This window comes from Eumetopias jubatus, unplaced genomic scaffold (genome assembly GCF_037043125.1).
Source record: "Eumetopias jubatus isolate StellerSeaLion01/CBP00866 unplaced genomic scaffold, mEumJub1_p1.0 scaffold_15, whole genome shotgun sequence".
In the NCBI taxonomy this organism is placed as follows: domain Eukaryota; kingdom Metazoa; phylum Chordata; class Mammalia; order Carnivora; family Otariidae; genus Eumetopias; species Eumetopias jubatus.
The window spans coordinates 5094032-5108206 of NW_028274821.1; the positions used below are offsets into that span (position 1 = coordinate 5094032).

Here is a 14175-nt window from a genome sequence, read left to right on the forward strand (position 1 = left end):
AAAGAAAGAGAAAAGAAAGAAAGAAAAACAAAAAAAGAGATAAAAACAAAAACAGGACAATACAAAAAAAAACAGAATATGATCAGATATGATCAGGCTAGTGCATAGATCAGTGCCACACATTAGATTTTGGGTGTATTTTGGTCTGTTAGAAGAAAGTGCCTCCTAAAATTTTAAAGGAAGAAAGACTTATATATGTACAAAATAAGGGTTGATACAATGAAGGGATGGAAGATCACTGTAAAGATGAAAATTATAAAAGATTTTATAAGAGGAATTGATAAGAAGTTGTTTGAAAAAGGAAAAGATTTAAAAAAAAAAAAGGGAGAGAATGTGATCACGCAGGAGACTAGAACAAAGCCATACACTAGTGATTTAGGTATATTTTGATCTGTTAGAAGAAATTTTATCTCAAAATTTTAAAGAGAGAACAACTTATATATATATATGCCAAAAATAAGGGTAACTACTATGAAGGGGTAAAATATGACTCTAAAATGAAAAATAAAAAATGTTTTTTTTTTTTAAAAAAGGGATTGATAAGATGTTGGTTGAAAAAGGGAAAAAGAAAAATTAAAAAAACATTTAAAAAAATTAACTTTGAAAAACTAATGAATCATGGTAAAAAAAGCCATGAATTCTATGTGCAGTATTCCCCTAGCGCTGGAGTTCTCCCGTTCTCCTTGATCGGTAAACTTGGTCTTGGCTTGCTGGCTGTTCGTGCTGATCTTCTGGGGGAGGGGCCTGTTGCTATGGTTCCCAAATGTCTTTGCCGGAGGCGGAATTGCCCCGCCCTTGTTGGTCCGGGCTAAGCAAGCTGCTCGGGTTTGCTCTCAGGAGCTTTTGTTCCCTGCAAGCTCTCGGTACAGCTTTGGAGGACCAGGGCGAAAATGGTGGCCTCCCAATCTCTGCCCGGAGGAGCCGAGAACTCGGGGCCCTGCTCCTCAGTGCGCCCCCAGAGAAAAGCAGTCACTCCCATCTCCCTGGTCTCCGGCCACACTCCGTGCTCACCGGGCCTGTGACCGAGCGTTTCTATCTGTGGCACCCGACCCCGTGTGGAGTCTCCAAACCCAGCAGATCCCTGCGGTGCGCTCCCACGCCGCTCCTCCCGGGGGAGGAAGGGGAGTCTCCCCGGCTCTGCCACTTGTTGGGTCCCTGCTGGAGGAGCAGTGGCCCAACTGGGCCGCGGATCACAGTTTACGGCCACCCCAAATTGCGAGCCCGCTCCTCGGCTCCGTCTCTGCAGCCGGCTTCCCCGCTCCGATCCCTGGGAGCTCTGCCGCACTCAGGCACCCCCGGTCTTTCTGTGACCCTGAGGGTCCTGAGACCACACTGTCCTGCGAGGGTTCCACCCCCAGCTTAGCCGCTGGAGTGACGTCCCTCCGCGGAGCCGACTTCTAAAAGGTCCGATTTTGTGCTCCGCGGCTCTAGCACTTGCCAGAAGCGGCCGACGGAGGCCCCCTCCCCCGCCGTCTATCCTCCCGAATATCGCCTCAGATTCACTTCTTTGCACGTCCTACCTTCCACTAAGTGGTTGCTTCTCTGTTCAGAGAGTTGTTGCTACTCTCTTCTTCGATCTCCTCTTGAGATCGTAGGTGTTCAGAATGGTTTGATCCCTATTCAGCTGAATTCCTGAGACCAGACGAAATCCGGGTCTCCTACTCCTCCGCCATCTTGCTCCGCCTCCTATATAATCGCCATATAAGAATTTATCGGACCCTTGCTATTTGCAAAGAACTGTGTTTGGGAATGGAGGTGGGGGCCCTTCTAAAGTGATTGCTTTTCTTTGTCAAGATTTTATGAGAAGCCATAAAATTGCACAAAACAAATGTGAAATATTGGAACACGAACCTGGGGCCTAGGGAGTAAAGCAGTCAGTCAGTTTTCCAATGTGAAGGGCTTGGGAGGTGAGCTGGGGGTAGGGAAGGGCTTCTAGGAAGGTGGAAGGAAGGAGCATGCGCACAGTGGCTGCAGGAATCTCGGCTTCTGGTTTCTCAGGGATCCGGGAGGGTGTGGGCACTGTGGGGCACAGGGAGCGGCTGCATAACAACCATCGCCCCTTTTTTAACCCCCCACACAATGAGACCTTTGCAGTTGAGGCTCACCATCCCAGAAGCAACCCCATCCTAGATTCAAGGATCCCCTTCGGCCTCAGCTCCATCTGTCTTCTCGAGGAGAGGCTCCGCTGTCACTCCGTTTCCAAACCCTGTCCCTGGGTTGGCATTTCCATGCAACATTCAGCGGAGATGGTGTTGCGATGCTGTCAGTCTTTTTTCCCTCTTTCCATTGGCCATCTCCTTCCCTCCTTTTGTTTCTGAGATCCATGAACGTGCTCGCTGCTGCAAGCGGCTGGGACACCTGATATTCTGTCTTCTCTTTGATCACATAAAATTAGCTTCTCCTTTCTCCCATTACTCTGGAAACAACTTCAGGTTTACGGACTTCAAAGCAGAACATGCTTTGATGGCAATTTGCCATTAGCTTGATGTTCTTCGTGAGGAGATATTTCTCCAGTTCCTTGGGTTAGAGGTCAGTACCAGGGAGATCAAAGCTGCCGGCCTGGTCCCCAGAAGGGCCTGCGTGCCTCCTAAATTCAGCAAACACGAGCTGTCGGGCTCGGGGTCTCCTGGCATAAAACTGTAGACTGATAATAATCATCACGACTTGTAAAACTAGACAGAGTACATTGCTTAAGAGTGGGGACTCTGTATTGTCTTCATTTTTATTATTAATAAGAATAATTGTTCAAGCATAAAGCTTCGTACTTTTATTTTTGACAGTAATTGAATATGATATGATTTATAGCCCAAAGTGCTAATTATTGTCTTTTTTCACCCCATTTCTATTTTCACTGCTCTGTTGATATTGAGAAAATGTCCGATCGCTTATCTTGGCATATAATGTCTCTTAGATGCAACTTCTCTTTTTGGTTTCATTATTTTAAACTCCAATTACAGTGATGTTCGCTATTCCTATAAACACCAGGCATTTTTCATTGCTTCCTGGCTTGGCACACACATGTTCTCTACCTGAAAATCCCTTCCTTTCCCTGACTCCGAGAGTGGACGTGGAGTATGTGGGGTCTTCTTAGAGTCCCTCGTTCCTTCCAGCAGCCCCGCGTGTCCAGTGCCATATTCCCCATGGACTTGTTCTAGGCTTTGTATGCCACTCCAAAAAGAGCTCCATTTGGGTGTCCTCCACTTTCTTAAATTTTTAGTAACAGTTACACACTCTGATCAATTCCACGTTGACATCCTCAACGCAGGTCTTTGAAGCCACAGACACTGACACTGGCCCCAGGTCCACCTTCATTTCTTTCTCGATTGTTTTTCTTCTTTGGGGGGGTCTTCTCTTCCTTTTTTTCTACTTTGACTACCCATGTTCAGGGTCGGTGTCTTCTCAAGCATTCCCTTGAGCTTGTATCATTCCCATGATATGGTGGTGTGCTCTCATAATGTAATCTTATGTTCATTTGTGTGTTGATTGTTTGAATAAGGGAAGGGAGAAGGAAGGAGGGGAGGACAGAAGGAGAGAAAAGAGGAAGGAAAGGAGTGCACGAATCCTTAGGAATATGGAATACGTAGGCACAGAATGGCCAACACCATGGGGGTCTACCAGTCATCCACGTGACACTCTAGTCCTGTGTCAAATCAGGCATTGAAAATAAAATGGGTACGCAGGGAAGAGAATAAGGGAATAAAACATGTAATTGGCCATTTTAAAATATTGAGTTTATTTGGGGCACCTGGGTGGCTCAGTCAGTTAAGCGTCCAACTCTTGATTTCAGCTCAGGTCTCTATCTCAGGGTCGTGAGTTCCAGTCCCACGTTGGGCTCCACCCTGGGCATGGAGCCTGCTTAAAAAAAATTAAAATATTGTGTTTATTTAAAAAGTGTATTGACTGTTGCAGCAAAAATTTATAGGTTTTATTTAGCAACCTCAGGAAGTGTCAATATTTATAAGCCTGCCATTAACATTCTATTTTATATGCAATATAAGAGTTTGTGTTTTATATACAATGAGATAAACGCATTCATTGACCCATGTAAATTCTGATGTTCTTTCTTCCTTTGTATTGATCCATATTTCCACATATCATTTTCCTTCCCCCTCAAAGACTTCATTTAATGTTTTCTTGCAGCATAGATCTGCTGGTGAGGCATTTTTCACTTTTTGTATGTCTGAAGAAAGTTGGTATTTCACCTTCATTTTTGAATGTTACTTTAACTCAGTGTAGACTTCTAGGGTAACCTTTCTTTGTTCATCACGTTTAAGATGGTGCTCTTCTGTTTCCACACTTGTATCCTCTCCACTGAGAAATCTGCCGCCATCTGTATTATGTTTCTCTGGATGTGACATTCCCTTTTTTCTCTAGCTGCTTTTAAGATTTTGAGAGATTTGTTTCTGGTCTGATTCTGTTTTGTTTTATTCTGTTTCTTGTGTTTGGAGCTCATTGGGTTATTTGGAATTGTGGGTTTATAGTTTTCATCAGCTTTGGAAAGTTTCAGCCATTGTTTCTTCAAATATTTTTTTCTAAATTTTCTCTTCACTCTTTTCCTTAAGGGACCCAGTTATCATCAAATAAAACATGTATTAGGCTGTTTGACTTTGTTTTCTTACATGACTTCACTGATGTCCTTTTTATTGTTTTGTTTTAATTATTATCTTTTTCCTCTGTTTCACTTGAAAATATTGCTATTGTTGTGTCTTCAAGTTCACTGGTCTATTTTTCTGCAATGTTTAATCTGCCAGTAATCCCATTCAGTGTATTTTTCAACTCAGACATTGTAATTTTCACTTTTTTTTTAAGTATCTTTCGTGAGGTGCCTGGGTGGCTCAGTTGCTTAAGCATCTGCCTTCGGCTCATGTCATGATCTCAGGGTCTTGGGATCGAGTCCTGCACAGGCTCCCTGCTCTGCAGGGAGCCTGCTTCTCCCTCTGTCCCCCTCTGTCTCTGTCTCTCATGAATAAGTAAATAAAATCTTAAAAAAAAAAAGTATCTTCTGTTTATCTTCTTGACTTTTTGAACATATGGATGACGGTTATAACAACTACCTTAATGTCTTTCTTTGCTAATTATAATATTGGTGTCAGTTCTGTTTTGATTGATTTTTTTTTTTCCTCATTGTGGGTCATACCTTCCAGCTTCCTTGTATGCCTGGAAATTTTTGAGTAGATGCCAGACATTTTGATTGTTACCTTGTTGATGATGGATATTTTTGCTTTCTTATAGCTTGAGCTTTCTTCAAGGATACACTGAATTGAAAGGATTTGGTCCTTTTAGGTTTTGCTTTTAAAATTTGTTAGTGCACACCAGAGCAGTGTTTGATCTAGGGTAATTATTCTCACCACTGAGGTAAGACCCTGTACCCAATGGCAAAGACTGGTGAGGTTTCCAGACTGGATGATACAGTGGGTACTGCTCCTAATGCTGTGTTCATGCCAGCACTCCTTCCCATTCATCCTTTTAGATGGTTCATTTCCTGGTCTTGATGAGCTTCATCACTTGCATGCACTGATCGGTACTTTGCTGAATGCTAATCACCATTGTTCTCACTGTTTATCCTTCTCTGCTCCATGCTCTGCCTGTGGACTCCAGGTGTTTTGTTCCCATCAGACCCCTGACCCTTTCTCCTCTTCTCAGGGCATCTGCTGGGATCTGCCCCAGTTTCTCCTTCCTACCCTGTGACCTGGAAACTCTCTTAAGGCAGTGCCCCAAGTGGTGTTCCAGGGCTCATCTTGTATGTCTCTCATCTCTTGGGCATCATGAAGACCATTGTTTTATGTGCCACCCCCCATCTCTCCCCCCACACACTACTTATTCTGGCTTCAAGTGAGAGAGTAAATCTGGTTACTCCATCTTGGTCAGGAGGTGGAAGTCATAAACATGGCTCTCACTCTTGTAGCACTTGGTTTTCTTCACCCAGTGCTCTAACATAATAAGGTAGCCAACACCTGTTTTTCAGGCACTGTTGCACACACTGTCTGGATGTTGACTTAGCTAATACTCCATATCAATGCTGTGTGGGAAAGGCCTCTTCATCCCCTGCAGATGAGGAAACGGGCACAGATGGGTTAAGGCTTTCCGCAATTGAATCAGGATTTGGACCCTCACAGGGCAACTCCAGCCCTTTCTCTGAGCTACTGCTCTGTGTTGTTCTGAAACGCTGTTTGTGGAACCAGATCCAGAAGCTATGAATCTATCAGTACAAATTTAGTCTCACTACTGGTAAAATGGATTTCTTTCCCTAAACGGCTAGTATGTGTGGGCCTTTTTTTTTTTTTTCATGATATTGTTAGTGATAGTCATCAAATATAAATATGTATGTAATATAAATATATATAATATAAATATAAATTTATATATGTAATATAAATATATGTAATACAAATATATGTAACATAAATATAATAAAATTTTAAATGCCCATAATTAATACAAATAATCAACTCTAACATTTTTATTTGAATAAAAACACCAAAATAATGCATTAAATTACTGCTTAGCATCACACTTAACTTTGACGAGAAGGCTTCATGAAAAATGTCTTTGTATGTAATTCAACTAATTAAATAATTGGGGTACTTGAAATAGAGGTCACTTATTATGAATTAGAATGGGAAGCAATGGTTTCATCTATTATAAGAGTACAGAACCTGCATTCCAAAATAGAAAATGTGATACTTAATTGAAAATAGGAAGTGTTTTTCTAATTTTATATGATTTTAATTTATAATTATTAGTTTTATTAACTGAAATTATAATTTGATGACTGTCACTAACATGTGGCATAAAGGTGAGGGGAACCTCTACTTAGTGGAGATTATGCTCAAGGGGACCTGCCTGCCTGGGGCTGTCCCCCATCTGCACTTGGAGAGCTAGCTGCTGCGAACTCACTGGGCTAAGTATTCTCTGTCTCACAATATGATGTTTTGGTTTAATTTTTAAAAATCTATTACCTTTAAAAAATTGTGTATGATTGATACATGTTTAAAAATGTTATTTTATATTTAGTGACTTAGTTTGTTTTCAGATATTCTGATTGATTTATGCACGTTTATTAGTAAACAACATTTTATAGAATTGATTCTCTTTGACAAGGCCTATAATTGAGTTTCCAATCTAAATATTCCTGTTGTAAGTCATCTTTGTGATAATGTGTACTCTTATTTATCATGTGGGCTTCACACCAGGGCTTCTTGATCAATAGTAAGCCCACTGTTTGAACCATGTGGGCTACTTTCAGGTGCCTATCTGTAAATTGCATGTGATAGGAACCATATGATTGCTAAGGTCTTACATTCTTTCTTTCCAGACACTTCCCCAGAGAAGAGCCCCCTTGCTCCTACTTCCTCCATCCTGACTGTGGGCTTCCTTGTCTCTAGTTTCCTTAGCAACCCACAGTAAGACTAGGATATTCCTGGAGAAATGCGTTCTTTTCATGATAGCAGAAGTGAGAAGATGAGGGAAGCACTGTCGGCTCTGGGAGGGCCAGGTCACGTCTGTCGCCTTGGGTTTCATCCCAGCATCCCTGCACCTAGTGGGCGCTACACCCATGTTAAATGAAAATGGAGGGCGCCTGGGTGGCTCAGTCGGTTAAGCGTCTACCTTCAGCTCAGGTCATGATCCCAGGGTCCTGGGATCGAGCTCCGCATTGGGTTCCCTGCTCAGTGGGAAGTCTGCTCCCTCTCCCTCTGCCCCTCTTCTGATGCTCTCTCTCTATCTCTCTCTCAAATAAATAAATAAAATCTTAAAAAAAATAAATGAAAATGAAGCTGTACTTGGGGAACAAATGGAAATTAAGTCAGGGCAGTGTGGTGGGGGAGGGAGGAAAAGTGGGGGAAAATGGTTTTTTCATAACAAAACTGTATTTGCCAAAGCAAAATCCCTGCCAAAGCAGAATCTGAAGCTATGGAAGACTGTCCATATAAAACCAATCTTTTATATTACTACACAGGAGCCAAAATATTTACCTATTTTTTGACCTCATAAATATATATTCAGGAATAGCCACAAATGAAGTGTATTGAATTATGCAACAGGCAGATCAACAAAAATAATTAAATTTGTGATTTCCCATCTAAAATAGGGTTTTTAATTTTTAAATCGAAGAAGGATCGCAACATGTCTGGCCGTGAGCTGGCTCTTATCACGGCCACCTGGAAGCAGTCAGGAATCCGGCACAAAAAGCATCACTGGTTGATGCCGCAGAGTGTGGGATGACAGGCGTCTGTAAAGGGCCAGACAGCGCACATTTTTGGCTTTGTGGGCACCTGTGATCTCCACCATGATTTTTTTTTTTTTAAAGAACCTTTAAAAATTAGCTCGTGGGGCCATACAACACCGCAGAGTGATGTGGGTCATTTCAGATGAAGAGAAGGAGCAACCTCACATTCCAGATTTCTGAAAGCAATTCCTGAATTTTATCTGTGCTGTGTTTATCCTCTACACTGAGCTTACATTTGTTATCATTTAAAATTTTAGTGAAACTACCAGGACTACTACAAGATATATTGTTTGAAGTGGTTTTGTTTTATTCAGTTGATGACATATCTAGATTATAATTCAGACCCCTTAGAGGCTTAGCAAACCTGTCAAAATACATGTTAAATGTGCCTCATAAGATATAATGTGATGATTAACATGTGGTTGATTGTTCTAGGTACAAGGGTTAGTGATCTCACTGGAGAGAAAAGGAAAACATGAGAACAAAAGGGTTTCAAGGCCATTCTTTTGTGTTTCTACAAATCCAATAAATTTTCACTACTCCATTTTGCCTGAGGGAATGTCCAGGAAATATAATTTAGGTTCTTTAGAGCAGTGGTTTTCATATGTAGTCACCAGACCGGCAGCATCAACATCACTAGGAGACACGTTAGAAATGCAGATTCTCGGATCCTGCCCCAGCCCAGCAGAGTCACAACTCTGGGATGGAGCCCAGGATTCTGTGCTTAGCCAACACGCCAGGACATCCTCATCCCTTAGAAGACCAATGTTACTCTTAGAAAGCCATAGTGGCAACAAGGAAGCTGGGGACAGACATGATCTGATCAAAATAAGCCTGACAAAATCACTCATGGAACAAACATTTCTTCTTCACTAACCACAGAAATGAGTCTTAATTATTACTATTGCCTTTCAGTGGCATCCAGGCAGATAAACTATACTAGTAAAATGTGAAAACATTTAAATCCTTCATTATAAAATTCTCATTACTTTATTGTCATCTGACACGCTAAAGGACATCATTTAAATTTGACAAAGGGTTATGTTTTTATCAGACATTCATTTAACTATGCAATGAAGAGTAATTGCTTGTTTCCATGATTTTTAGACACACTACCGTGTTTATGTGTTTTCCACCATGTATAGAAATCAAAATCAAACTCCTGAATTTTCAAAAGTGGCCACATGAAATAAATTCCTTAGAGTTACAAATATAAAGGGCTTACTGTAAATATTTTGGTTCATCTGGATGAAATGCAGGCCCCAGTGCACATTAGCCATAGGCTTCTGTGAAGTTAAAAAACAACATCGTATCATTGGCTCAAAAGACATCAGCTTCCTGTTTCACTGGGTTTCTCTTGCACCTTCATCTATTACACATACACATTTTTAAAAATTTTCTTTTTAAAAATTTTATTTGAGTGCAGTGTACACACAATGTTACATTAGTGTCAGGTGTACGACATAGTGATTTGATGACTTTATAGGTTATATACAATGCTCCCCGCAAGTGTAGCTGCCGCGTGTCCCCATACAACTCGATTACAATATAGTTGACTATATTTCCTAACTGTACCTTTCATACCGTGACTTATATTCATTCATTCCATAACTGGAAGCCCATACCTGCCACGCCCCTTCACCCATTTTACCCATCCCCCCACCCTGTCCCTTTGATAGCCACCAGTTTGTTCTCTGCATTTATAGGTCTGATTCTGCTTTCTGTTTGTTTATTCATTTCTTTTGTTTTTAGATTCCACATATGAGTAAAATCACATGGTTTTTGTCTTTTTAAGGCACAATAATGTCTTGTCTTTTTACTTGTGAAATATGAAAAATATGAGATATTTTTCTGGGCAATATGAATCCCTTTGTGGATCTCTTGTTCTGTCTTCAATTGCTTTGACCAGTGTTCTTTTTATGTTAATGATAAAAATATAACTTTTTATAAAGAGAATGCAAGTGATCTTGATAGTTGGAAAAATAAGACTATCAGAAAGCTGAGGGACAATGGCAGCTTCATAGCCATGATGTGACGTGGCAGGAAGTGACTTCAACTTCTTTACCGATCTTCATTGTTTACAGGATGAGAAGTGGCCAATGCAAAGGCAGAAGCAATTGGGCTTAGTCGACAGAAGTATTTCTAGCTGATACATGTTAGGGAAAATGTCAGAAAAGGCAAAGAGTGGAGTTTAGGGATCTCAACTACTGGTATCAAGGGAAAATTGGCGGCACCGTTTTTTCCCTCTGTACTAAAGAAACCAGAGATATATTATGTCTGCGTGTGTTTGTCGACTTGCTCATTTCCGTGCATGAGTAAAGATGTATTATACTTAGATTACTTTTTAATGTCTCCTACTGTAGGATCTGAGATGGTTAATTTTGATGGAAAAAGCTCCTTGCTATACACATTTAATCAGAAATCCGTGAGTCCAACAAAAGATGTTATTTCTTTGAAATTTAAAACCAGGCAGAGTGATGGGATTCTACTCCACAGAGAAGGACAAAATGGCAAACACATCACCCTGGAGTTAGTTAAAGGAACACTCATCTTATCCTTTAATTCAGGTAAAAAACTATAAGTGGGTGTTTTCGAAAATATGCTTATTTAGATGAAAGTATCTTTTTATATTTAGTTTTTCACAGTTAAGTAGTTAATTTATCCTGAACAGAACACTTTTGAGAAAGAAAGAAGACCCTATAAATAATTACTCTGAAGCAATAGGTATAAACCAGAACGGTGTAGGCAAATGGAACCATGGTTGCTCCACAGTTGAGGCATACTGTGGACAACATGTGTGTATCCTGAATATACTTTACTGTAAAAAGTTTTATAGCTTGATAATTGTGTAAGACATGTAAATAACCTGGTAATATTGTAAATAACCTGGTAATGTTCAGTGAATAACCTGGTTCAGTAAATAACCCGGTAATATTGTAAAGTTCAGTACATAACCTGGTAATACTGTAAATAACCTGGTAATATTCAGTGAATAACCTGGTTCAGTAAGTAACCCGGTAATACTATAAAGTTCAGCACATAACCTGGTAATATTGTAAAGACAAGTGTGGGTCACTGAATTTATGAGGTAGTACTGAACATGAGGCTCTAGGAAGAAGATATAGTCAAGAAAAATGAAAATGCAATAATTAGTAATAATAAAAACACAAAACACAGAAGAAATCATTCACAAATGAGAGAAGGTCATATATAAGGCTAAGATAAAAGCAGCTGACCAGTTCTTGGGATAGAAGGATGTAAGGAAAGTAATGGGGAGAAGTGCTGACCTCCCACATGGCAGCCATGTTGAGTTGGATGGAGTGGTTCATTTGCTTCTCCTATCCTTTTAGGCCATGCTACCCTGCCCTCCCCTCACACCCGTGCGACCCTCACCCTGGGCAGCCTGCTGGACGACCAGCACTGGCATTCAGTCCTCATCGAGCTCCTGAATACACACGTCAACTTCACCGTGGACAGGCACACTCAGCATTTCCAGGCAACGGGCGAGTCTGGCTATTTGGATCTTGATTATGAGGTGTGAACATGACTTTTTAAGTATTACAGATTTTATTATTTAAATGCACCGTAACCTTCTAAGAAAATACCGCGACGCAGAGACATTCCCTTTGCTAGTGATTTGGAACGTTTTTTAGAAATGTTTCCCATGGGTGACGTCGGCATGGTGGGAGATACACACGTGCACTGTTGAAATGGTGTAGCACTCATAGGTATTAGTTTTCACATGAGAGGAAGTAGTCACTAAATCTGGGAGATGTGTAGATGAAGAGCTATCAGTAGGATGGGTGGCACGTGAAAACACCTTTGTTTGGACAGTTCTTCTGTGTTACATCTGGTGTTGGCTGTGAACCTTTCCCTCGGAGATTTCTTTGTGTTTTAGGGCAATCCTAAACAGAATTAGCATTCTAGGGTGCTTTGGAGAAGTGATCAACATATATTCCAACCTGCTTTTTCAAGGAACAAGCGAGCTAAAGGCACACGATTCAAAATACTGTTTCTCAGGATACTTACAGGCTCAACATATTCACGGCACGTTGCCTACTCATATCTAACTTGCATTGAAGTGCACCTTTTGTTCTGCCAGTTCTGCTCAGCACATCTATCAGATCAAATGGGAGGATTTCAATGTCCATTTAGTATAAGTGGCCTCAGCAGAGGAGGCCAGCTGGAGAGCCTGGTCCTAAATGAGATTATCAATGGCTTCATTATTCTAACCTATCAGCAGCATCATGGCAAAGACCAGGACCTTGAAGTCTGGGTTCTAGAAAGGTTTATAAAGCAGAATGTCATCACAGTCAGCTGCATTGTCACCCAGATCAAGACTGACCGTGGAAATGAACGTACAATATACCCCGTCAACTGAAGTGACATAGCCATTTGAGTAGCAAATTGCAAGAAGGGGTATTTAACCTACTTATCTAAATATAATAAAGAAAGCATTGGTACAACTACATCTGAAACGTCACTTGAAATTAACGTGATAATGTTCAAATAATGCCAGATAGATTTGAGGCAATTATCTTGTACCTGCTAAGCATAAATGTTTTAGGCAGATAATCAGAAAATCATTAAACAATATTATTTATGTCATTTTTTTTCTTTCTAAGATCAGCTTTGGAGGGATTCCTGGACACGGAAAATCAGTGGCATTCCCACATAAAAACTTTCATGGCTGCTTTGAAAATCTCTACTATAATGGAGTGGATATCATTGATTTGTCCAAGAAACACAAACCACAGATCCTCATCATGGTAAGAAAGTGTATATGCAAGGTCTAGAGAAAAGGGAACTGCAACTTGTCTGATTGATCCAGTCTTAGAATATGTTTCTTCTGAAAGCAGGGGATGTGTCAATCATATATACCTTTTGGTTCATATTTGACTTAATTAACTAAAATTAATTTAATTTTTAAATTTAATTTTTTAAAATTTTAGTTCCAGTTAGTTATCATACAACATAAAATATTAGTTTCAAGAGTACAATTTAGGGATTCAACACTTCCATACATCACCCGGTGCTCATCACAAGTGCCCTCCTTCATCCCCATCAGGTTTCTCAATTTTTACATGTGTATGGAAACAGATGCATGCTTTTGGCAAATATGTCACAGTGCGTTCGAATAAAGACTTTTCAGTGCAGGGTCTCTGTTTGTGATTGATTTCCTCTTGCTTCTTTCTCCTGTTACTGATCTCCAAGTTCAGCTGCCTGTCACTCGCTTGAAGGGCCAATACTCAAGAGATGAATTTTGATTGGAAAGGAATTTGAGCTTAATTTAATTTGAGGCGAGCAACCTGGAGAGAAGGTGGGCTCTTGTTCAAAAGTCAAGTGCAAGGTTTCTGCCAGGGGTTTTTAGAGGGGGTTAGGAGTTTGTCAATAAAGGGAGTGCGGTGGTCTGCAGCGTCTCTTGGTCACGAGCAGACTCCATTATGCTGGCCACAAACCTTATCTCAGGGCTCAGGGGCTCTCCGGTTCCTATTTTGTGATGTGCAGGAATGCTCCGTTGTTTTGGCGAAGGGAGGCAAAGCCCACAGATACACAAAGGGAGGTTAGTAAAATCATTCGTGTGACCTAAAATAGAAAAACATTTTGCCAGAAAAGTTGCTGGCTATTCAGAAGGTGGATGTGGCTTCAAGCAGGCAGCTGGGAAAGTTTGGGTCCTTCTATCCTCAAGGCCAGGGGTCTGTCTGCTATGGGTCCGGGAACTTAGGTCAGCAAGTAAGGAGCGTGTTATCTTGAAGCACCCCTGCCGGAGTGTTGTCACATTTCCATCACTCCACATGGCTGCAGGCCCTCCACCCAGGCCGGCATGTTACTGAGCTTGCATCTGTCCTTCCATGTTTGGTTCATTATAACTGAATTCTCTACGGATCAGTACCCTCAGCTTCACACACATAATTGTGAATATCAGTGCCTCCATATCTAGTATCGTT

General features: G+C 40.9%; 1 protein-coding gene across 3 annotated transcripts in view; it reads left to right on the forward strand.

The window, feature by feature from the left end:
• Positions 1-14175, forward strand: part of LOC114219815 (contactin-associated protein-like 3) — a 185826-nt gene that overhangs the window by 91410 nt on the left and 80241 nt on the right. For all 3 annotated transcript variants that reach the window (XM_088019136.1, XM_088019135.1, XM_028117407.2), the window contains 3 exons: positions 10591-10794; positions 11578-11762; positions 12853-12996. In XM_088019136.1, the coding sequence (XP_087875262.1) occupies positions 10591-10794; positions 11578-11762; positions 12853-12996 (533 nt within the window). The remainder of the gene's footprint in view (positions 1-10590; positions 10795-11577; positions 11763-12852; positions 12997-14175) is intronic.